Raw genomic sequence first — 23870 nt, 5'->3', positions numbered from 1 at the left:
GATCGTGAAAGGCGCTATAGAAATGCAAGTCTTTCTTTACTTTTTCCATTGAAAACAAACAAGATCTGATTACACATAGAGCTGTTATTGTACCCTGGAAAAAATAGTGCAAAGGCCGGGTGCATTGGTTGTAGCATATCCTGGTCTCTGGCTTTGGCATAAATGAATTGGCATCAATGCAGTATAATTTCTGCACATAATGTTAGATGCCCATTATTCTTCATTAACTGTCTACAATAAAGCCACATCCGTTAGTGCTACTAGTTTTAAGTTTAACTGCAATGTCAACTTTTTCTCATGGACAAGAAAAAAGAAAACAGTGGCTTTTATTACATTATAGAAAATAACAGAAGGTCTATTGTTGGGTTAGGGTTGGGGTTAGGGTTAGGCTTGGCTATGCATGAATGGCTGAGTCAAAACCAGTTAAATACATGCTCCTAATTCACCGACCACCAAAACAGCAACTGCACTTCAAAGTAATTCATTATATTTGAAGTGCTTTCGGATAGACTGCGAGATATGAGACATTATATAAATGCAAGTTCTTGCATTTTTCTAATGCACTTGGTTTGTCTATTAGAATTTCAACTTTTAATATAACCATTTTGCATTTCCACTCTTTGATTGTGGTACCTGTATACAGACCTAGTCAGGTGCAATCCAATAATTATCCTCAATATATGGGCAAACCCTGTGGATCAGCTTTTTTCAGTAACCTATTGACTGCATTAAACGGTGTAGGAGGTTGGTTTTAACCCTACTCACCTGGCGGCTGATCAGTTCAGATCCCACTGCTGACAGACAGTTTCTTAGCCGATAAGGGAATAAGGGGTTATGGGGAGCGGGCAGGGAAGTGGACCTGAGTCCATGATCGGATCAGCCATGATCATATTAAATGGTGGAGTAGGCTCAAGGGGCCGTATGGCCTACTCCTGCTCCTATTTCTTATGTTCTTATGTTCTTATGTTCTTATGACGTACCCGCCCGCGTCATGCCAATCACTGTGCAGATGGTAAAGGCATTCCCTCTGAAGCCATTGGGGGCCTTCCTTAAATATGCAGATCATGGTCTGCTGATGTCATTGGGCATCAGTTACCATTGTAACTTGAGCCTTGAGGCGTGAAGCCACTGACTGGGGAAACCAAACTGAGTGTGAAGAATAATTACGTGGATGAGGAAGCAGCGACCATAGAATTAAACCCCAATATCTTCAGGAGATTAAAGGACGAGTATTGAGAAAACAATCATAAAATCATAGAACAGCACAGCACAGAAGGAGGCCATTCGGCCCATCGCATCCACGCTGGCTCTTTCTGAAGAGCAATTCACTTATTCGCACGACCCCGCTCTTTCCCCATATCCCTGCAATTTTTTCTCCTTCAAAGTATTTATTAAATTACTTTTTGAAGGCTACTATTGATTCTGTATCCACCACCCTCTCAGGCAGTGCATTCCAAATCCTAACCACTCGTTGCGTTAAAAAAAAATTTCTCATGTCGCCTCTGGTTCTTTTGACAATCACCCTAACTCTGTGCTCTCTGGTTATTGGCCCTTCAACCATTGCAAAGAGTTTCTCTTTATTTACTCTATTGCAATCCTCCATTCAAAATGTTGAAGTCTCGTGGTTATTATTGAAAAAAATAACCTTTAATTAATCATTGAAAGTGTTTCACTATGGGGTACAGTAGCACAGTGGTTACATTACTGGTCTAGTAAACCAGAGGCCTGGATTGATAATCCAGAGACATGAGTTCAAATCCCACCATGGCGGTTGGGGGAATTTAAATTCAGTTAATTAATAAATCTGGAATTTAAAAAGAAGCCAATGGTGACTGCAAAACTACCTGATTGTGGTTTAAAAACCCATCTGGTTCACTAATGTCCTTTAGGGAAGGAAATCTGCTGCTCTTACCCAGTCTGGCCTGTAAGTGACTCCAGACCCACAGACTCTAAACAGCTTCTCACCAGCAAGTAGGGATGGGCAATAAATGCCAGCTGTGCCAGTGACACCCACATCCTGTGAAAGAATAAAGAAAAGCTATGTTTTAAGCGGAGCTGGTAAATTTTCATTTATGCTTGGCTCAAAAATTCTCCTCATGAGTCCAACAAGAAATCGCTGGAGAAATACCACCAACGCTGTCTCCGCAAGATCCTGCAAATCCCTTGGGAGGACAGACGCACCAACACCAGCGTCCTCAATCAGGCCAACATCCCCAGCATCGAAGCACTGACCACACTCGACCAGCTCCGTTGGGCGGGCCACATTGTCCGCATACCCGACACAAGATTCCCAAAGCAAGCGCTCTACTCGGAACTCCTACACGGCAAACGAGCCCCAGGTGGGCAGAGGAAACGTTTCAAGGACACCCTCAGAGCCTCCTTGATAAAGTGCAACATCCCCACCGACACCTGGGAGTCCCTGGCCAAAGACCGCCCTAAGTGGAGGAAGAGCATCCGGGAAGGCGCTGAGCACCTCGAGTCTCGTCGCCGAGAGCGTGCAGAAACCAAGCGCAGGCAGCGGAAGGAGCGTGCGGCAAACCAGACTCTCCACCCACCCTTTCCTCCAACAACTGTCTGTCCCACCTGTGACAGAGACTGTAATTCCCGTATTGGACTGTACAGTCACCTGAGAACTCACTTTTAGAGTGGAAGCAAGTCTTCCTCGATTTCGAGGGACTGCCTATGATGATATATTTGATATGGGCCAAATATTTTGACCTTGAATGCGTTAGGTTTAATAACTTCTAAAAAGACCTGTGATAAGAGGGGGAGGTATTTGCCCGTAAGGTTTGTGACTAAAGGATGAAGTATCTATCCACTGTCGTTGAAGATTTTAAAAGCATTCTATATCGCCAGGTCGCATTATGGAATATTTAAGGTTGGATTTTACTTGCAAGTGCATTAACTTCCTGTAAACAAGAAATTATATTTTTCAGTTTTTTGTACTTACTGTGCTGTCGTGCCACAAACATGCATTTCAGGTTACAAAGTGATTGCTAAATCTTGAATGTTTCCCTCCTGTGCTGTTAAAGCCTCACCTCCACCATCCACTAATATCGAGCAAACCAAAACAACAGCCCGCATTAGGTTCACTCCAACTATTCGACAGCAAGCTGGAATTGCCGAGACTGGGATTCTGGGTGACTTCATTGTGAAGTATGATGTTAACAGAGAATTGGGAGTTGGCGATATTCAGGTATTACTCTTAATATTTTCCTTCTATTCTGTGTCCAGGCTTTCCCCAAGGGTGTACGTCTTATTTATAGAAGTGCTTGCTTTTGACATATTGCAGTGTTGTTATTAAGACCACAGTTTAAACCAGATAGCTTAATTTCAACTTGGTTCACAGGTTAAGTTGATGTTTGTGGCTCTCAAACAAGTGCCTGTGTATTTTCCATCTTGCCATAGAAATTTGCCTTTGTATTTTTAAATTCACATTCCATGCATAATTTTCCTAAACTTTTCCCCCCAGGTTCATTCTGAAACTCCAGCGCAGTAAGAGCAAATTGTCTTCACTTTTAATTTCTTGGCCACCTGTTTCTCTTCTTCTCACCCATTCTGTCCCTTGCTCTCCTCTCCTGGGGGCTTTGCCTCCGTGTTGAGGTTTGGTGCCCAGGCTGCCAGTCACATTCTGTTCCCTCATCCAAATGGACACGCTGCATATGTGTAACAGTGAGGCCCGGAATTTCCTGGATCCCCATTCCCTCAGGACTCATGCTGAACTCTACGCCGGTTTCTATGGCGATACTGCCGGCGGGAACTGATGCCGAAATTTCCTGCGAAGCTCACTTGCCTATACCGGAACGTGAAAACCACCGTGAAACAAGGGGAAATGCGATACCGCCGATAGCGGAATAGTGAGTGGGCTGCTGACTCTTTCCAGGGATACCTCACTCTCAGAGACGATATCATGTGACTTTGGGCCGTGCTGCGCCGACGTTTTTAGGTGTAAATCTACGTCAGTGCATTACTGGCATAACAGCAGGAAACTCGGGGGGGAGGGGGGGCAGGGGGGTGGGGGGAGGGGGGCAGAGTTATGTAAAGTGGCAGAGGGTTTCGTCGGATGTATTTCGGAAACATAGAAATTTACAGCGCAGAAGGAGGCCATTTCGGCCCATCGTGTCCGCGCCGGCCGACAAAGAGCCACATGGCCCTCGGTCAGCAGCCCTGAAGGTTACACATAAGCCTATGAACAATGAACAATGACGAAAAGGCAAAGAGCACCCAGTCCAACCAGTCCGCCCCACACAACTGCGACACCCCTTATACTGAAACATTCTACACTCCACCCCTACCGGAGCCATATGATCTCCTGGGAGAGGCAAAAAACAGATAAAAACCCAGGCCAATTTAGGGAGAAAAAAATCTGGGAAAATTCCCCTCCGACCCACACAGGCAATCGAAACTAGTCCAGGAGATCACCCTGGCAGTATTCGATGCCCTGCAGTACTTACCATTATATCTTCACCGGCCAACAAAAGTCTATCCAGTCTAATTCCAATTACCAGCTCTCGGTCCGTAACCCTGCAGGTTACAGCACTTTAAGTGCCCATCCAACCATCTCTTAAGCGGTACAAACAATCAGGGAAATTCGCGTGTACCGATTTTTCATTTTAGAACAATCACGCATGCAATTCCTTGCAAAAACTGGGTTAAGGCACTCTTGCGCCGAAAAGTTCCAGAAAATTCTATGCTTGAGTGCAAACGGCCTATTCAACGACAGGAAACATTGCAACCAAGACCAGTCACGTTCTCATTGATGACTTCAAGTTGACTTCCAGCTGGGATTGTTGGATGGTGACCACAGAACTTATCTTCCCCATCCTAACCCCAAGGTCATTCAGGCTAATTGTGATATACCCTTCGCTTACCTCCCACCCCGACTAAGATCACTTCACAATACAGTGATTTGGGTATAGATGACAGATGCATTAAAAACATTGGTTTGTTATCAACTTGGTTTGTAACTCAGAACTGAGTTATTCCCATCATCCCATCAATTCTAAATTTCCAAATTCCAAATGTGCCCCAGAACTTTAAAACATTTTATTTATTCATTCTTAGAACATGGACATTGTTAGCAAGGCCAGCATTTATTGCCCATCCCTAATTGCTCTGGAGAAGGTGGTAGTGAGTTACAAACCAAGTTGATAACAAACCAATGTTTTTAATGCATCTGTCATCTCAGATTCTGCTGGGGCATTAGTCTTGACAGACTGGTGTTATCACATAATTCAAGATGAAAAGACAAGTTTAAAGCAAATTCATTAGAAAAAGAAGTTGTGATAATCTAGTATACCCCAAATTACCCCAACATTCCCGGACTGCAGCAGTTCTAGAACACAAGAACATAAGAAATAGGAGCAGGAGTAGGTCATCCAGCCCCTCGAGCCTGCTCCTGCTTCTTGAACCGCTGCAGTCCGTGTGGTGAAGGTGCTCCCACAGTGCTGTTAGGGAGGAAGTTCCAGGATCTTGACCCAGCGACGATGAAGGAACGGCCGATATATTTCCAAGTCGGGATGGTGTGTGACTTGGAGGGGAATTGCCGGGACCTGCTGCTCTAGGTGGTAGAGGTCGCGGGTTTGGGAGGTTCAAAGTGTGAGCCAACTGTAACACTCTGCTCACTATCTTTGGCTGAAAAAGAAATATTCAGAAGTCATATGCTAATGTTATTATTTACGTGCTTCATTTCTGCAGTAGAGCTGTCAGCATCATGTACTTTACAATTCGATACAGCAATGAAAGGTTCTGTCTAATGTACCCCAACAATATGCCTCAGCTCAAACCTCAGAACTGAACGACTAGAATCATAGAACGGTTACAGCACAGAAGGAGGCCCTTCGGCCTGTCGAGCCCATGCCGGCTCTCTGCGAGAGCACCTCAGCTAGTCCCACTCTCTCGCCCTTTCCCTGTAGACCTGCAAATTTTTTTTCTTTTAGGTACTTATCCAAGCCACAATTGAGTCTGCCTCCACCACCCTCTCAGGCAGTGAATTCCAGATCCTAACCGCTCGCTGCATAAAGAAGTTTTCCCGCGTGTCGCCTTTGGTTGTTTTGCCAATCACCTTAAATCTCGACCCTTCCGCCAATGGGAGCAGTTTCTCTCTATCTACTCTGTCTAGAAAAATATGCCTCTATTTATGAAGTCCAGGATCCCGTAAGCTTTTTTAAAGGCTTTCTCGACCTGCCCCGCCACCTTCAACGATTTGTGTACAGACACCCCCAGGTCTCCCAGGTAAGTTCAAGCAAGAGGCGCTGTTTGAAGCCGCGGATGTCACTGGGGAGCGGGAACCGAGTTCAGGCCGGGCTCAGCCCCGGCACCCCACAGCCCGCCTGCCCCGAACTCCCGAGGTGGGACTGACAGCTGCCGGGGGAGGAGCTGTGCCCGGCATTGGGGAGCGGGTGTGGGGCTGAGGGGCGGAGGAAGGGGTGTCTGGGACAGCAGGGACCGTGTGAGGGACGGACGGACAGAGGGGTGCCACCAGGCACAGTGCACCAGGTACACTGACTGGCCTTCGCCTAGTTTGTGGAGGGTTCGGGGCTGATCTGATCCAGCCACTGAGGATCAAGCAGTGCAACTTGTTCAGCACTAGTGCACCTTTCATCATATTCATATTGTAAAGATGAAGAAAAGAGTGTTTGAAGACCAGGCCCTCAAATCTGCCACCAAGCTCATGGTCTACAGGGCCGTAGTAATACCCACTCTCCTGTATGGCTCAGAGACATGGACCATGTACAGTAGACACCTCAAGTCGCTGGAGAAATACCACCAACGAAGCAAGGTCCTACAAATCCCCTGGGAGGACAGACGCACCAACATTAGCGTCCTCGACCAGGCCAATATCCCCAGCATTGAAGCACTGACCACACTTGATGAGCTCCGCTGAGCAGGCCACATTGTTCGCATGCCAGACACGAGACTCCCAAAGCAAGCGCTCTACTCGGAACTCCTATATGGCAAATGAGCCCCAGGTGGGCAGAGGAAAGGTTTCAAGGACACCCTCAAAGCCTCCCTGATAAAGTGCAACATCCCCACCGACACCTGGGAGTCCCTGGCCAAAGACCGCCCTAAGTGGAGAAAGTGCATCTGGGAGGACGCTGAGCACCTCGAGTATTGTCGCCGAGAGCATGCAGAAAACAAGCGCAGGCAGCAGAAGGAGCTTGCGGCAAACCAGACTCCCCACCCACCCTTTCCCTCAATGACTATCTGTCCCACCTGTGACAGGGACTGTGGCTCTCGTATTGGACTGTTCAGCCACCTAAGGACTCATTTTAAGAGTGGAAGCAAGTCTTCCTCGATTCCGAGGGACTGCCTATGATGATTGTAACTGCTGGAAATAAAAACAGAAGCTGTTGGAAACTGACAGCAGCAGGGCCAACTCCTGGAAAAGGACCAATCTTGGCAGGCACGGACACGATGGGCCGAAATGGCCTCCTTCCGTGCTGTAAAATTTCTATGATTCTCTGTTCCAGTACCCTTTCGTTTATATTGCCTCTCCTCGTGCTTCCTACCAAAATGTATTACTTCGTACTTTTCTGCGTTAAATGTAATCTGCCACATGTCCGCCCATTCCACCAGCCTCTCTATATCCTCTTGAAAACTATCCCTATCCTCCTCACTGTTTGCTGTTTTCTAACTTTTGTGTCATTTGCAAAATTTGAAATTATGCCCTGTACGCTCAACTCTATGTCATGAATATATATTTCAAGAAAAGCAGTGGTCCTCGTACTGACCCCTGGGGAACACCACCGTATACCTTAATTCCCTAGTCTACTCTACAATTATGATATTTTCCATTACTCACGCATTGGAGTTGAGGTTGAAGATCAGCCATGATCTTATTGAATGGTGGAGCAGGCTCGAGGGGTCGTATGGTCTACTCCTGCTCCTAATTCTTCTGTTTCACACTAATATGGCTCATGTGAATGTGGTTGCCAATTGTAGACCAGTTAAGAACATAAGAAATAGGAGCAGGAGTCGGCCATACGGCCCCTCAAGCTTGCTCCACCATTTAATACGATCATGGCTGATCCAATCATGGACTCAGGTCCACTTCCCTGCCCGCTCCCCAAAAGAAAGCCTGTTGTTCCTGGGCGATTAAATATTTATAATTATCCTGTTGTTAATTGACAGTGAATGCAAACACTGGGTTAATTTTGAGCAGGTCTTAGTGAGATGTGAACTCATAACCCTTGGCTTACAAGACCAAAGCTCTAACCCCTGAGCTATGGAGCCACCTGCCCAAATATAGGAAAGCTTTAGCCAGCAGAGAGATGCATTTGAACCCTAGTCTGACAGGTTTACGTCCATTATGTAACCCACTGACACCCAGGCACCATCTCGGGGTTACTTGTTCTGCAAACACTGATGAATCATACAATTATATTTTGTTGACTTTAAACATAAGGACAAATGAGTTTTATTAAGATTGTTATTCTTCCTTTACAGGTTCAAAATGGATATTTTGTTCATTACTTTGCACCCAAGGATCTTCCACCTGTGTCAAAGAATGTGGTTTTTGTAATAGACACAAGTGGATCAATGGTTGGAAAAAAAATAAAGCAGGTACACTTCTTTACTTTGATAAAATACCCAATTTTATTGTACTCCAATAATAACTGTTCGCAGATGTACGACAATGAGAGTCATTCATTGTTATAGTAAAGATGTCCTACTGCAATTATATAGGGCACTGGATATACTTGCCAGAGAGGGAGTGCAACAAAGGTACACCAGACTGATTCCTGAGATGGGGGGATTGTCCTATGAGGAGACATTGAGTAGACTAGGCCTATATTCTCTAGAGTTTAGAAAAATGAGAGGTGATGTAATTGAAAATGCTAAATTCTTACAGGGCTTGACAGGGTAGATGCAGGGAGGATGTTTCCCCTGGGCTGGGGAGTCTACAACCAGGGGTCACAGTCTCAGAATAAGGGGTCAGCCAGTTAGGACTGAGATTAGGAGACATTTCTTCACTCAGAGGGTGGTGAATCTTTGGGATTCTCTACCTCAGAGGGCTGTGGAGGCTCTATTCAAGACAGAGATCGATAGATTTTGGAATATTAAAGGAATCAAGAGATATGGGGACAGTGCAGTAAAGTGGAGTTGAGGTAGAAGATCAGCCATGATCTTTTTGAATGGCAGAGCAGGCTCGAGGGGCCGTATGGCCTACTCCAGCTCCTAATTTTTATGTTCTTGTGTTCTTATCAGTAGGCTAATGCGCTCAAGCCACACACCATAACACAATCATTGCTCAGACAGATATTTTAAGTCTTTTTGTCCCCGTCAATTCGTGGGCTACACAGGAATTAGTACATAACTTCCATCTGTCAGCCATGGGCCAACACCTGAGCCATTCCCCTGGATAGTTTCATGGGCGGGTTACGTAGGTGTGCTGGAGTGGAGGGGGGGGGGGAGTTTTGGACAGTATGTCTGGGTGTCTTTTGATCCTGACAGGTTCCCCGCTCGGAAGCCAGCCTGTTTGTCAGGCTTGGCTTCGAGTGCAGGGGAGAGGGGGTCTGATCCCGGGGAAGTGGGGGGGGGGGGTCTGATCCCCGATCCTGGGGGTCTTTGTATGGGAGGACTAATGGGGGGGGGGAGAAGGTAGCTTGGGGAGGGGGGGCACAGGGGTAAGTATTCCTGCTCCTCCTGACCCACAAGCAGTGCTGTGAGGGTACTTACCTTCTCTCTGAAACTGTCCTCGCCTCGTTTCAGTTGCCGGGTTTCCCGAGGCCTGGGAAACTCGGTCGCCCACTATAAAACTTGAAAAGCAGGTCAAATCAGAAGCTGCCAGACTCAGTGACATAATTAAATTGCTAACCCGCCTCCTGGGAGTGAGCTGGCTGCCCGTCACTTGCTCCCCCTCCGGAAAACCCGGAAGTGGGCGGGTTGGGGTCAGGGTTCAGAATTTTTAACACCCACTCCCAACCCAGCTGTACTTGTGTGCTAAAATGCACCCCACCCCCGCCACACCATAGATTTTGACTATCACCATTTCCTAGTGGTATTCAAACCAGTCAGTTCTACTTCGATAAGAACATAAGAAATAGGACCAGGAGTAAGCCATTCGGCCCCTCGAGCCTGCTCCACTATTCATTAAGATCATGGCCTCTTCGACCTCAACTCCACTTTCCTGCCCAATCCCCATATCCCTTGATTCCTCTCGAGTCCAAAAATCTATCGGTCTCAGCCTTGAATATACTCAACGAATCAGCATCCACAGCCCTCTCGGAAAGATTCACAACCCTCTGAGTGAAGAAATTACTCCTCAACTCTGTCTTAAATGGCCGGCCCTTTATCCTGAGACTGCGACCCCCCCTGATATTGGTGGCTTTTACCGCCGGCTGCCGCCGACTGCCGCCGAGTTTTGCTGCCAGTCTCCCCTCTGTGCCAGTTTCCACTTGGGCTGGAGCGGGCGGGAGGGGAGTAACGCCGGGAACCGCCCGCTGACGGCTGCCGGCGGCCAAGCGGCCTCCCGCCCGCCGAGCTGCCAGATTGGTGCGGGCGGGAGTCGGCGCCACCAGGGGGAAGGACCGCCGCGCGAAGGCTGGCCTAACCCCGACGGGAAGTACGAAGAACGGGAAAAAAGGTTAGTGAACATATTTAAATACATTCTTTAAACAGTGACGTACCTGGATGGGGTCCATTGAAAGTGTTCTGGTGTTTTCTTTTTGTAATGATTTTTATTTTCAGGTTTTTCTGCCGTCCCTGAGCTCAACCCCATCCTCGACGGCACTTGGGCGGCAAGCTCCTTTGCCGCCGAGATTGAGAGCTCCCGCCCGCTGCTGTCCAGATAGACGGCGTAAGCCGTTATTTTGCCGCCGGGTGGTACTGCCATCTTTTTTAGAGGAATCTTCCTGGCAAGGTATCACCCAGTGTCCCAGCGACTATCGGCGGTACTTTGGGCGGCAAATGGGTGGGCCTTGGCTTCGACCGAGTTCGAGCCCAGAGCCCCCTAATTCTAGACTCCCCAGCCAGGGAAACAACCGCTCAGCATCTACCTTATCAATCCCCCTCAGAATCGTTTATGTTTCAATAAGATCACCTCTCATTCTTCGAAACATCAGAGAGTTAAGGCCCAATCTACAACATTTCTCCTCATAGGACAGCCCTCTTATTCCAAGGAGCAATCTAGTGAACCCTCGTTGCACCGCCTCTAAGACATGTATGTCCTTTCTCATAGAAACATAGAAACATAGAAAATAGGTGCAGGAGTAGGCCATTCGGCCCTTCTAGCCTGCACCTAGAAACATAGAAAATAGGTGCAGGAGTAGGCCATTCGGCCCTTCTAGCCTGCACTGCCATTCAATGAGTTTATGGCTGAACATGCAACTTCAGTACCCCATTCCTGCTTTCTCGCCATACCCCTTGATCCCCCTAGTAGTAAGGACTTCATCTAACTCCTTTTTGAACATATTTAGTGAATTGGCCTCAACAACTTTCTGTGGTAGAGAATTCCCATTTGCCGTCCAAAGTACCGCCGATAGTCGCTGGGACACTGGGTGATACCTTGCCAGGAAGATTCCTCTAAAAAAGATGGCAGTACCACCCGGCGGCAAAATAACGGCTTACGCCGTCTATCTGGACAGCAGCGGGCGGGAGCTCTCAATCTTGGCGGCAAAGGAGCTTGCCGCCCAAGTGCCATCGAGGATGGGGTTGAGCTCAGGGACGGCAGAAAAACCTGAAAATAAAAATCATTACAAAAAGAAAACACCAGAACACTTTCTCAGACAAGGAGACCAAAAGGTGTGGTCTTAGCAAAGCTCTGTACGAGTGAAACTTGTACTGCAGCCCCCTTGCAATAAAGACCAACATGCCATTTGCCTTCCTAATTGTTTGCTGTACCCGATGCATCAATATGAATGGTGGTGTGACTTATTGGCCCAGAATTTGTGGTCGGAGGCTTCCCGCGGGTGAATGCCTCCGACCACAAAAATTTCTACGAAAGGACCGTTTTCTCCTGGAGTTTCGGAGACTTCAGGTCCTGGGCCTCTAAGGCCTGCATAGGGCCCCACGTATCCCAGCAGCATATGCACTTCGTACGCATCACTGGGATCATGTGGGCCAGCCCAACCTATCAGAATAGAGGTATTTCCATTCATACATATCACCCAGTTAAAATTACTCAAAATGGGATTGAATTTCTTATTTCAACAAAAATTGAATTTTTGGAAATTAATTTACATATTTTAAAGGGTCTAAAAAGAAGCTTACCTTAATTAATAGGACTTTAACTGTTTAAATTATTGAAAAAATTTATTATTCTGTGCTTTAAAAGTCTTACACTAATAAAAGCAAGCCTTACGCCTGCTTTTATCAGTCATAAGAATTTCACGGGCATTCGCTGGGCAAATAGCCCAACTCTCTGCCCGCGGAGGCACTTTACTTTTGCATGCATCAAGAGGATTCGTTACAGATCGCAAGTGCCGGGTTATGGCGCACGCGCTTTGCATACCTAAACCCGGAACTTGCGGGACCCCTACAAGCGCATGCGTACCGCGTACACACCTGTGGGGAGCGAATTCAGGGCCATTATCCTGAAGATTGAGGTGTCAGCTATCGCTCAGTTGGTGCAAGTCTTTCTTTCTAGTTACCAACTGGTCTTTCTTTAGCTATGAGAAAAGATTGGATAGGCTGGGTTTGTTTTCTTTGGAACTGAGGAGGCTGAGGGGAGACCTTATTGAGGTGTATAAAATTATGAGGGGCCTGGATTGAGTGGATAGGAAGGACCTATTTCCCTTAGCAGAGAGGTCAATAACCGGGGGCCATAGCTTTAAATTAATCGGTCAAGGTTTAGAGGATAGTTGAGGAGATATGTTTCCACCCAGAGGGTGGTGGGGGTCTGGAACTCACTGCCTGAAAGGGTGGTAGAGGCAAAAAGCCTCACCACATTTTAACAATACTTGGATGTGCACTTGAAGTGCCGTAACCTACAGGGCAACGGACCAAGAGCTGGAAAGTGGGATTAGGCTGGATAGCTCTTTGTCGGCCAGCGCGGACACAATGGGCTGAATGGCCTCCCTCTGTGCTGTAAGTTTATATGGTTCGCAACAAGTGTAAGTTAAGTCCTCATTAGGCAGTTGGCAGGTAACAATACCTAATCTTTAGTGCCATAACTCGCCATTAAATGTGAAAATATATATCACTTCCCCATAGTTGTTAAATGCCACATCTTCTTGACATCTTTCTTGTGCCCTTGCAGCTAATTTTGGCACACGTACTTAAGGTGAAAACATGTTCTATGGCTTCCAGTACTGAGTTTTGATGCTGCTGTCTTCGGCTTATAACAGCCAAATACTTGCCGTTTGTCTTTGTCTCTCTTTTGAGCCAAATAAACTGTCAACGTTCTGCTCCATTTGGCAAGCTTCTGCTTGGGAATTAATACCAGTCAAAATGAGCCAAGTAATGGTGCCATTGAATTGTAATTGTTTTGTTTATTATATTCTGCTCAACTACCAGGAAACCGTTACTGGCTAAACATGTACAAAAATTGGATTGCAGAGGTGACTGCATTTGCACTGTGCAACGCACTTTCTTTGTAAGTGCATTCACCTGAGAGGTCACCAAATTGTGTGATATATTTAGATCTCAGTTCGGCTTTTGATATTGTGCCACATAGAAAATAGTCCACAGGTCGGAAGGAATGGGACAGGAAGCAAGCTTCAGTGGTAGATTGAAAATGAGGTAAACTAGAGAAAGCAAAGTGTGACTGTGAATGGACCTGTGTTAACTTGGCAAGTGGTCACCATTCACAGGGATTAGTGCTGGGGCCACTGCTGTTCAAAGTGTAAATTCTGGCCACTTGTGCAGACCCGATTTCATTTGCCCCACCATTGGCAGCTTTGCCTTCGGCTGTCTAGGCTCTGGATGCTGGAATTCCCTCCCTAAACCTCTCCACCTCCCGCCCCTCCCTTAAGATGCTTCTTAAAACCTAGCTCTCACCTGTCCCAATATCTCCTTATGTGGCTTGGTGTCAAATTTTGTTTGATCATGCTCCTGTGCAGCACCTTGGGACGTTTTACTACGTTAAAGGTGCTTGTAATGTGAGTAGGCTCACAGGTTGCTAGAGCTGTCGAGTTGGAAGTGGCCAGTCACATGATGTTCACAAGACTCAATAAAACCCCAGCCAGTTGGGTTCAGGGGTGTTGTGTTCATACTCTGTTGGTTGCACAAACTCTCACTGGACGGGCATTAGGGCCCTACGGGAGCTATTCACAGTTGCTGTAAACATTCAGGTTCATAGAAAACATAGAAAATAGGTGCAGGAGTAGGCCATTCGGCCTTTCGAGCCTGCATCACCATTCAATATGATCATGGCTGATCATGCAACTTCAGTACCCCATTCCTGCTTTCTCTCCATACCCCTTGATCCCTTTAGCTGTAAGGGCCACATCTAACTCCCTTTTGAATATATCTAACGAACTGGCCTCAACAACTTTCTGTGGTAGAGAATTCCACAGGTTCACAATTCTCTGAGTGAAGAAGTTTCTCCTCATCTTAGTCCTAAATGGTTTACCCCTTATCCTGTGACCCCTGGTTCTGGACTTCCCCAACAACGGGAAGATTCTTCCTGCATCTAACCTGTCCAATCCTGTCAGAATTTTATATGTTTCTATGAGATCCCCTCTCATTCTTCTAAATTCCAGTGAATATAAGCCTAGTCGATCCAGTCTTTCTTCATATGTCAGTCCTGCCATCCCGGGAATCATGTTGGTTGTGGGACACCATTTTGGGAGTTGCTACAAAGGACACAGTTAAGTACCTCACTCCTGTTTCAGTTAGTCAGTTTATTTATGTACACAAAACGGTGATCCACGATGAGGCAGGTGGTTGTGAGCCTGATGGATGAGCTGGTAATGTGTAGTGTGATTGTTAAACCTTTTGCTAATAAACCAACTAGTTCTTAATAGCCATGTGTTGCTATGAATTCTTAAGCAAAGAACCCATGAAGCTAATACATTACAGTGCTATATAAAGGCAAGTTGTTGTATATATAAATGATTTTGAGCTGGGGACAGGAACAAAGCTGTCAGAGTTTGCAGGTGTCACCAAACGGGATGCAGAACAGTTGAAAACAACAAGGAGCAGATAAACAAATCAGGATAGATCGGGAAGTGGGCCGACATTTAATGTGGACACTTAATGTATTTGTTTCATGGGTTCTTTGCTTAAGAATTCATAGCAACACATTGCTTTTAAGAACTAGTTGGTTTATTAGCAAAAGGTTTAACAATCACACTACACATAGAAACATAGAAAATAGGTGCAGGAGTAGGCCATTCGGCCCTTCTAGCCTGCACCGCCATTCAATGAGTTCATGGCTGAACATGCAACTTCAGTACCCCATTCCTGCTTTCTCACCATACCCCTTGATTCCACTACCAGTTCATCCACCAGGCTCACAACTGCATACCTCATCGTGGGTGACCTAGACCCAACTGACTGGGGTTTTATTGAGTCTTGTGAACATCACGTGACTGGCTCAGCCACTCACAATGCAACAGCTCTACAACTATTTTAGTTGTATACTTTAATCAAGTGCCCCCTGATTAAAGGGGGAGGGACACTCCAAAAACCTTTTAAATGACCCCTTATGTTTTTTTTGAGGGCACTAAGAACACAAATTATACAAGTGGGGGGGGGTGGTGGGGGGGGGGGGGCACTAAACCCGACAACTTAGACAAATTAAACTTTAGACATTAAAATCAAATTGAAATTTTGTTGCCGGGGGTGATGATGCGCTCCAGTCCCTCCGGCGCCCACCTCTCACGGAAGGCCGCGAGCGTACCGGTGGACACCGCGTGCTCCATCTCCAGGGAAACTCTGGCTCGGATGTAACCGCGGAAGAGAGGCAGGCAGTCGGGCTGAACGATCCCCTCGACCGCTCACTGCCTGGACCAGCTGATGGCCCCCTTGGCCAGGCCCAGGAGCAGTCCTACGAGGAGGCCTTCCGACCCGCCAGCTCCCCTCCGCACAGGGTGCCCAAAGATCAGGAGTGTGGGACTGAAGTGCAACCAGAATTTGAGGAGCAACCCCTTCAGATACTGGAAAAGGGGCTGCAACCTCGCACACTCCATAAAAACATGGAACACGGACTCCTCCAGACCGCAGAAATTGCAGGCGGCCTGGGAGCCCGTGAACCGACTTAAAAATCTATTGCACGGGACTGCTCCATGCACCACCCTCCAGGCCAAGTCCCCGATAAACAGTGGGAGGACACAATGCACTCCATTGGCGACCCCGCCTCCTCTGGATGGCAAGATGGTGCGTCATGGCGTGTCCGGACGGCAGACGAGAATGGCAACATGGAAAGTGTGCAAGAGCAGCCCATACAGGAATCCCCTCCACGCAGAACTGAAAGGCACGGAGGGAATTTCCCCGAAGAGGCTCAAGTTGTGAGGCGCCAGCTCCCGAGGGAGGTTCCGGGATTTGGCGTCGAAGAGGAGTTCCGTCTGGACGGGAGTCAGTTCGGACGGGATCTCCCCACGTACTTGGGCCGCCTCGACACACCTAACAGAATCAGGGCCCAGCTCGTCTGGCACCATCCAGCCCGCTCCTCCGCCGTTGAGCAGGTCCCTGACCCTGGTCACCTCGCCAGCCACAGCCCTCTTGTTCGCCTGCCACCTAAAACCGCGGTCGTGGAGGTACGGATTCCTGAGCAGCGGCTCCTGAAGGACAGCTGCCACTCCAGACGGGGAGAACTGCGCTTGGTGGCGACTCTGTTCTAGACCCTGATGAGTTCCTGGTAAAAGACAGGCAGCCCCCACATGGCGGTCCTGACGCCCCCCAGGCTCACAAACACGAGCTGCGTGTCATAATTGAGGCAGTACTGCTGGCAGAAGAAATATGTCGCCAGTGCACGCCTCCTAGGAGGGGGCTCAACGTAGAGATATCTCTGCAGGGTCTGAAGATGGAAAGTTGCATGCTGGGTAATGACGCACACCAATGCCTGACCGTCTTCCCTAGCAACAGCTCTACAACTATTTTGTTGTAATACTTTAATCAAGTGGCCCCTGATTAAAGGGGGGGCACATTCCAAAAACTTTTCACGTGCCCTCTTGTTTTTTGTTTTTTTAAAACATTTTCTGAGGGCACAGAAACACAAATTATACAAGTGCCCCCTGGCTAAAAGAGGGAGGGGGGCGCTTAAACCGACAAACTTAAACAAATTATACTTTTGACGTAGTTCAAATTAAAATTTGTTTGCCGGGGGTGATGATGCACTCCAGTCCCTCCGGCGCCCACCTCTCGTGGAAGGCCGTGAGTGTACTGATGGACACAGCGTGCTCCATCTCCAGGGACCCCCTGGCTCGGATGTAACCATGGAAGAGAGGTAGGCAGTCGGCGTGAATGACCCCCTCCGACTGTCCGCTGCCTGGACCAGCTGATGGCCCCCTTGGCCAGGCCCAGGAGCAGTCCTATGAGGAGGCCTTCCGACCTGCCCGCTCCCCTCCGCACAGGGTGCCCAAAGATCAGGAGTGTGGGACTGAAGTGCAACCAGAATTTGAAGAGCAGCCCCTTCAAATATTGGAAGAGGGGCTGCAATGTCGCACACTCCATAAAGTCGTGGAACACGGACTCTTCCAGACCGCAGAAATTGCAGGTGGCCTGGGATCTGAACAGACTTAAAAACTTATTGCACGAGACTGCTCCATGCAACACCCTCCAGGCTAAGTCCCCAATATATAGTGGGAGGACTCCTGCATAGTATGCACTCCATTGGGGAACCTCGCCTCCTCCGGACTTTAAGATGGTGTGCCATGGCGTGTCCGGACGGCAGGCGAGGATGGCACCGTGGAGAGTGTGCAGGAGCAGCCCATACAGGAATCCTCTCCACGCAGAACTGAAAGGCACGGAGGGGATTTCCCCGAGGAGGCTCAAGTTGTGAGGCGTGGGCTCCCGAGGGAGGTTTTGGGGCTTGGCGCCGATGAGGAATTCCGTCCAGACAGGGGTCAGTTCGGACGGGATCTCCCCACGTGCTTGAGCCTCCTCGACACACCTAACGGAGTCAGGGCCCAGAGCTGTTTTTAGCGACTCGATGGCATCGGCCACGAGCCGGATGTCGGCCCAGTTTAAGCGCCGTGCCAGCACATCTGGTGCACAACAGCTCTACTAACCTGTGAGCATTCTCCCAGGTGCATATATTACAATGTGCAAGGTAAGTATGGTTTGTATAGTTTTTATTGAAGATTAGTGATAATGGAAGGGAAACAAAGAATAAGAATATAAATGGGATGGTTTTAGGCTACAGGGCAAGACACAGAAGAGATCCATTTGTGGAGAGCTAATTGCAACCAACAGTGCAGTGTACTCGAGTGGTAAGGCAAGCTACCCAGGGTTTGGGGTTTATAGCCAGAGGAATGGAGCTGATAAATAGGTGTATGAGGTGCCCAGTTCGCCATTTCTGGACTACTCTGCAAACTTCTGGCCATAGCACCACAACAAGAATATTCAGGCATCGGAGGCAGTGCGGAAAGGGATACTTAGATTAAGGCACCTGAGCTAGGAGGAGAGATTGAAGAGGCTGGGATCGCTTGGAGAAGAGAAGGAAGATATTATTCAAGGTTCTTAAGGGAATAGATAAATTGAACCCCGACAATGTGGTTCTGCGTGCTACAAACTCTGGGAGCAGAGGATCAAGCTTACAAGAAGGAAGCTGCACAAATAGAGTGGTGAACAGGTGGGGAAAACGACCCAGGGAGGTGGATAGTGTGGCAGAATTTAAGGAAAACTTGGATAGATATTTAAGGGAGAACGAAGTTCTTTTGTAATATCGGTGATGCTTGAAACTTAAGTTATATGATTGACGTGGAACCAAAATAAGGCTCAACACACAAGTCTGATAAAGAATCAAAAATAATGTTTATTTGCGAATACCTATAGCTTGGCCAAGGGAGCACGGCAGTTTGCGTAGAGTTCCCGCAACTTGTGAGTGCCGTCTCAGCTTTTGGCTATCAGCTCACAGAACTTAAAGCCGAAAACCGCAATCCGTGTACTTCACCTGTTCCATTACACTGGGGACTTTACATGTTTCAGCTATGAAGCAACAAGCCAGGTTTTCTGTTGTTCAACACCTGGCCTAACTACAGGTCAGCTATGTCATCTTTGCTAAGCTTGCCACCACATCCTCTTGCAGGTGGCCTACCATCTGATTCGTCCAGCTAATTGCTGCTGGGCAAATGCAGCTTGACATACTTTCTGAACACATTTCTCAGACTGCAACTCTATATTAATATGGTGGGCTTCTAACACGTCCCACTTCAATGATCAAACAAATCTACCAGGACTAATGGCCGCAAGTTTCGTGCCGTGGCGAAAATGGCGCACCTCCGAGCTGGGCGCCTGTTTTTCACGCCGAAAACTGCGCCTAAAAAAAAGTCCGATATTCTCGAGCTCCTCGGAGCTCGATGTCTGCTTGGCGCGGCGCGCTCATCGCAGCAGGGGGCGGAGCCTAACACTCGCGCCGATTTTCTAAGTAGCAGGGGGCGGGTACAATTTAAATTAGCCTTCGTGGTGCCTGCAACCCTGCGCGTGCGCGTTGGAGCGTGCGCGCACGCGCAGTCTCACGCAAACATTGGCACTCGGCCATTTTAAAAAATACTGCAGAAAAAGTGAAGTTTTGTTTCTTGGACCCCTGCAAAGGCTTGTAATTTAATTTTTTTTGATATTTCTGTGTGTGAGGGAGTGCTTTTAGCAGCACTGCTGAATAAATCACCTGCTGAAATCAGTGAGTTCAGCTTTTCACTGCTAAACTTGCAAAACCGGTGCTGCATTGGTGCATGCAAAGTAAGGACTGTGTGTTTGGAGAAATAAGAGTGCCAATCCAACTTTGCAATAATACGTGGTGTTGACAATGCAGCACCCATTCTGAAAATTTAAATATAAAACTGTCGATGTGGCTGCCTCTCCCTGTCCAAATGGCCTCAGTCCCCCTCACAGCTCGAAGGCTGCTGCTGTATCTTCGGCTGCCGGCCAACCACTGACGCCGCTGATATCCTATGGCCGAATGGCCTCACGTCCGTCCGCTGCTGATTCTTTGGCTGCCGGCCAGCCACTGACGCCGCCCCTAAAGCGTGGCCGAATGGCCTCAAGAACCTTAATGAGCTGCATGTGTCCTGCATTGATTCTTCGGCTGCCGGCCAGTCACTGACGCCGCTGCTATCTCATGGCCGAATGGCCTCACATCGGTCCGCTGATTTTTCGGCTGCCGGCCAGCCACTGACGCCGCTGATATCTCATGGCCGAATGGCCTCGGGTCCGTCCGGTGTTGCTTCTTCGCGGCCAGCCACGAAGAGAATGAAGGCCTGCCTCAAGCACCGCAGCTCGGCTCGAAGCTTGCTGCCGCTGCCGTCGAGACACTGACGCCACACCGCTGCCTATCTCCAACATGAAAGGCCTGCCTGAAGCACTTTCACACAGGTAGGAACATGGTTTATTTAATCTTTTCTTTGCTTATAAATTTTTATTCAGGTTGGATTTATTTGTATAATATTTGTATAAGTATAACTAAGGATTGATTGTAGAATTTAATGACTTCCCTTCCCCCCTTCCCCCCTACCTCGTTCCCTACGCCGAATTTGTAACCTACGCCTGATTTTCTAAAGTGCAGACAAGGTTTTTTCGAGCGTACAAAATTCTTCACTTACTCCATTCTAAGTTAGTTTGGAGTAAGTTTTCACTCACGAAACTTTGAAATCAGGCGGAAGTGGCCGGACACGCCCCCTTTTGAAAAAAAAATTCTGTTCCAAAGTGAAACTGTTCTACCTGACTAGAACTGGAGCAAACTAAATGTAGAGAATTCCGATTTCTAAGATACTCCGTTCTACACCAGTTGCTCCTAAAAATCAGGAGCAAATCATATGGAAACTTGGGGCCAATGTCCCTGTCAGAAATCTAGATATCAGAAACATTTAAATTATGTTTAATTGCTAGCCCCTCAAAAGTGATTCCCCCCCCACTGTACTCAACTTCTAATTCCTCAAATCCCAGCTCTGTCCCCAGACCTATATTTCTGCAATCCAGCTAATCATATGATATGAAATGCAGCTAAACTTATTGACCCGAAGTCACACGGCACGATTCTCCATTCAGTTCTGTCAAACCAAAAGTCAATACAAGGTATAGACTAGGCCTGTATTCTCTCGAGTTCAGAAGAATGAGGTGATCGCATTGAAACATTCAAAATTCTTACAGGGCTTGACAGGGTAGATGCAGGGAGGATGTTTCCCCCGGGCTGGGGAGTCTAGAACCAGGGGTCACACAGTCTCAGGATAAGGGGTCGGCCATTTAGGACTGAGCTGAGGAGAAATTTCTTCACTCAGAGGGTGGTGAATCTTTGGAATTCTTTACCCCAGAGGGCTGTGGAGGTTCAGTCTTTGAGTATATTCAAGACAGAGATCGAGAGATTTTTGGATATTAAGGGAATCAAGGGATATGGGGACAGTGCAGGAAAGTGGAGTTGAGGTAGAAGATCAGCCATGATCTCAGTGAATGGCGGAACAGGCTCGAGGGGCCGAATGGTCTGCTCCTGCTCCTATTTATTATGTTCTTATACTCTGGGATTATCACATGTTGAATTAGGAAAACCAGACAAAGTAAAGAAGACAGTAAAGGCAGGCCAATTATTTGCCTAATTATCCCACTGTTTGTTGGCATTTCCTCCTGTGTGACTCACTTTCTCATAAATGACGGACTGTGAGAGAGGACCATGTCAATGCCAGCCCATGAGTTCTTGCTTAACAAACCACAGCTGTTCGACCGATTAACAGAATAAAACGCTCAATTCAAGAAATTGAAAATATGTACTTTGCAATATTTGTAATCTCCAAATCACATTGCTGTCAGGCTGATCTGAATTGATTGTCAGTTTTAATAGGAATGTAATTATAACACAAACAGAAGCAGTTGCAATAAGTAGTGTTTGATGCTCATTAGAAAGGACGGCAGTGCAGGAATTGGTAATACAGGTTGAATCTCTCTTATCCGGCACCCTCGGGACCTGGCCCGTGCCGAATAAGGGATTTTGCCGGATAAAGGGAGGTCAGCCCGAGGGGGGGATGGGCGGGGGGGAGGCGGCCCGAGCTGAGGGAGGGGGGAAGAAGGTCGGGGACCCGGGCCAGCCGAGTGTCAGCGGCCCCAGCAAGTGTCAGAGCGGTCCAAAAGTTGAGGTGGAGGTCGGCCGTGTTCTGCTCATGCGCCTCCGGCCACCAGAATCATGCCGGACGAGGGGTGGTGCCGGATAAGGGAGTCCCGGATAAGGGAGGGCCAACCTGTACTTTTTTTGGTAACCAGTGATGAAGATAATGTTGCATACAAGATTCTGAGAGGGATTGACAGGGTAGAATCTGAGAGGTTGTTTCTCCGAGCTGGAGTCTAGACCTAAGGGTCACAGTCTCAGGATAAGGGGAGGAATGTCTTCACTCAGAGAGTTGTGAATCTTTGGAATTCTCTGCCCCAGAGAGCTGTGGATGCTGAATCGTTGATTATATTCAAGGCTGAGATCGATAGATATTTGGACTCTAAGGGAATCAAGAGATATGGAGATCGGGCGGGAAAGTAGAGCTGAGGTGGAAGATCAGCCATGATCTTATTGAATGGCGGAGCAGGCTCGAGGGGCCGAATGGCCTACTCCTGCTCCTATTTCTTATGTTCTTATTATCCCTATTCATCAGAATTATTCTTATTCCCTCTAAAATTGCTTGAAACATTTTGCTTGTCCATTATATTAACACTTAAGCTTGACAAGTAACTTCTGGCATTAACTGCGGTGCATTCATTATCATTACTAAACAGTAGCGCTGGGGGTCTGTGTGTCAGTAGTTTACTGTACATTATTGCTTAAAGCTGAAAAATGCATTATTTAATTAGTTAGACCAATATCTTTATCGTATTTGCCAGTAAGCAGTAAAAGCAGAATGAGATGGCTGCACAATTCTACAGGTCTATTAGCTCCCAGTATCACTGACTGAAACAGGGACCTAATTTTTCATTTACTCTAGCGAAATGCAGCTGGTCTCTGATCACCAGTGCAGAGTTGTAAGTAATGCACTGTATCTATATAATGTACAGATTTTGGCTTGTTGTGTCCCACTTCTTCTCTATATTCTACTTGTAAATAAATCTGACTATTAGTTTTAGCCTGTATACACTGGTCTAATGGCATGGCATTTTCCACCTTTAGAGCCAGGAGACTGTTGCGAACATTCCTTGTAAAATTTGGAACATAATTAGGGGATAACTGTTAGCTTATGGCACACTGCCCCACTCACGGCACACGGAAGGGTGCAGGTTTTGAATTTTAGGGGATCAATCTTCTTACAGAAACTATTGCCTTGCAAGGAGCAGAAAACAAAAGTGTTGGGAGAGGTGCCAAACTGAGCCAGGGCTGCCAGCATTGCTGCCTTTAAGCTGCGCGGCCATGCAGTGCTCTGGAGGTCCCGTGCAGTCGGCTCACCAGCTTTTAAATGGAAAAAATGCGCATGTGTGAAATTTTGAATGGGCCACCATGCAGGAAATTAAAGGGGACGCGGGCTCAAATTTTTTTTTAGAGGGAACATTGCTTGCCGGGTGTAACTTGGGCTATACTAGATTATCACAATTTCTTTTTCTAATGAATTTTTTTTAAACTTGTCTTTTCATCTTGAATCATGTGGTAACACCAGTCTGTCAAGACTAACGCCCCAGCAGAATCTGAGATGATAGATGCATTTAAATACATTGGTTTGTTATCGCCTCAGAACTGAGTTTTTCCCATCATCCCATCAACTCCCAATTCCCAAATCCCAAATGTGCCCCAGAATTTTAAATTTTTTTTTGTTTATTCATTCTTAGAATATGAGTGCCATTAGCAAGGCCAGCATTTATTGCCCATC

General features: G+C 47.4%; 1 protein-coding gene across 2 annotated transcripts in view; it reads left to right on the top strand.

The window, feature by feature from the left end:
• The window catches only part of itih5 (inter-alpha-trypsin inhibitor heavy chain 5), a 79362-nt gene that overhangs the window by 22103 nt on the left and 33389 nt on the right, over positions 1-23870 (top strand). For both annotated transcript variants that reach the window (XM_070896565.1, XM_070896564.1), the window contains exons 6-7: positions 3033-3196; positions 8449-8565. In XM_070896565.1, coding sequence (XP_070752666.1) covers positions 3033-3196; positions 8449-8565 — 281 coding nt within the window. The remainder of the gene's footprint in view (positions 1-3032; positions 3197-8448; positions 8566-23870) is intronic.

Source organism: Pristiophorus japonicus, chromosome 13, assembly GCF_044704955.1.
Source record: "Pristiophorus japonicus isolate sPriJap1 chromosome 13, sPriJap1.hap1, whole genome shotgun sequence".
Classification (NCBI taxonomy): Eukaryota; Metazoa; Chordata; class Chondrichthyes; family Pristiophoridae; genus Pristiophorus; species Pristiophorus japonicus.
Note: the sequence above shows the minus strand (reverse complement) of the source record. Positions and strands in the feature narration are given on the sequence as shown.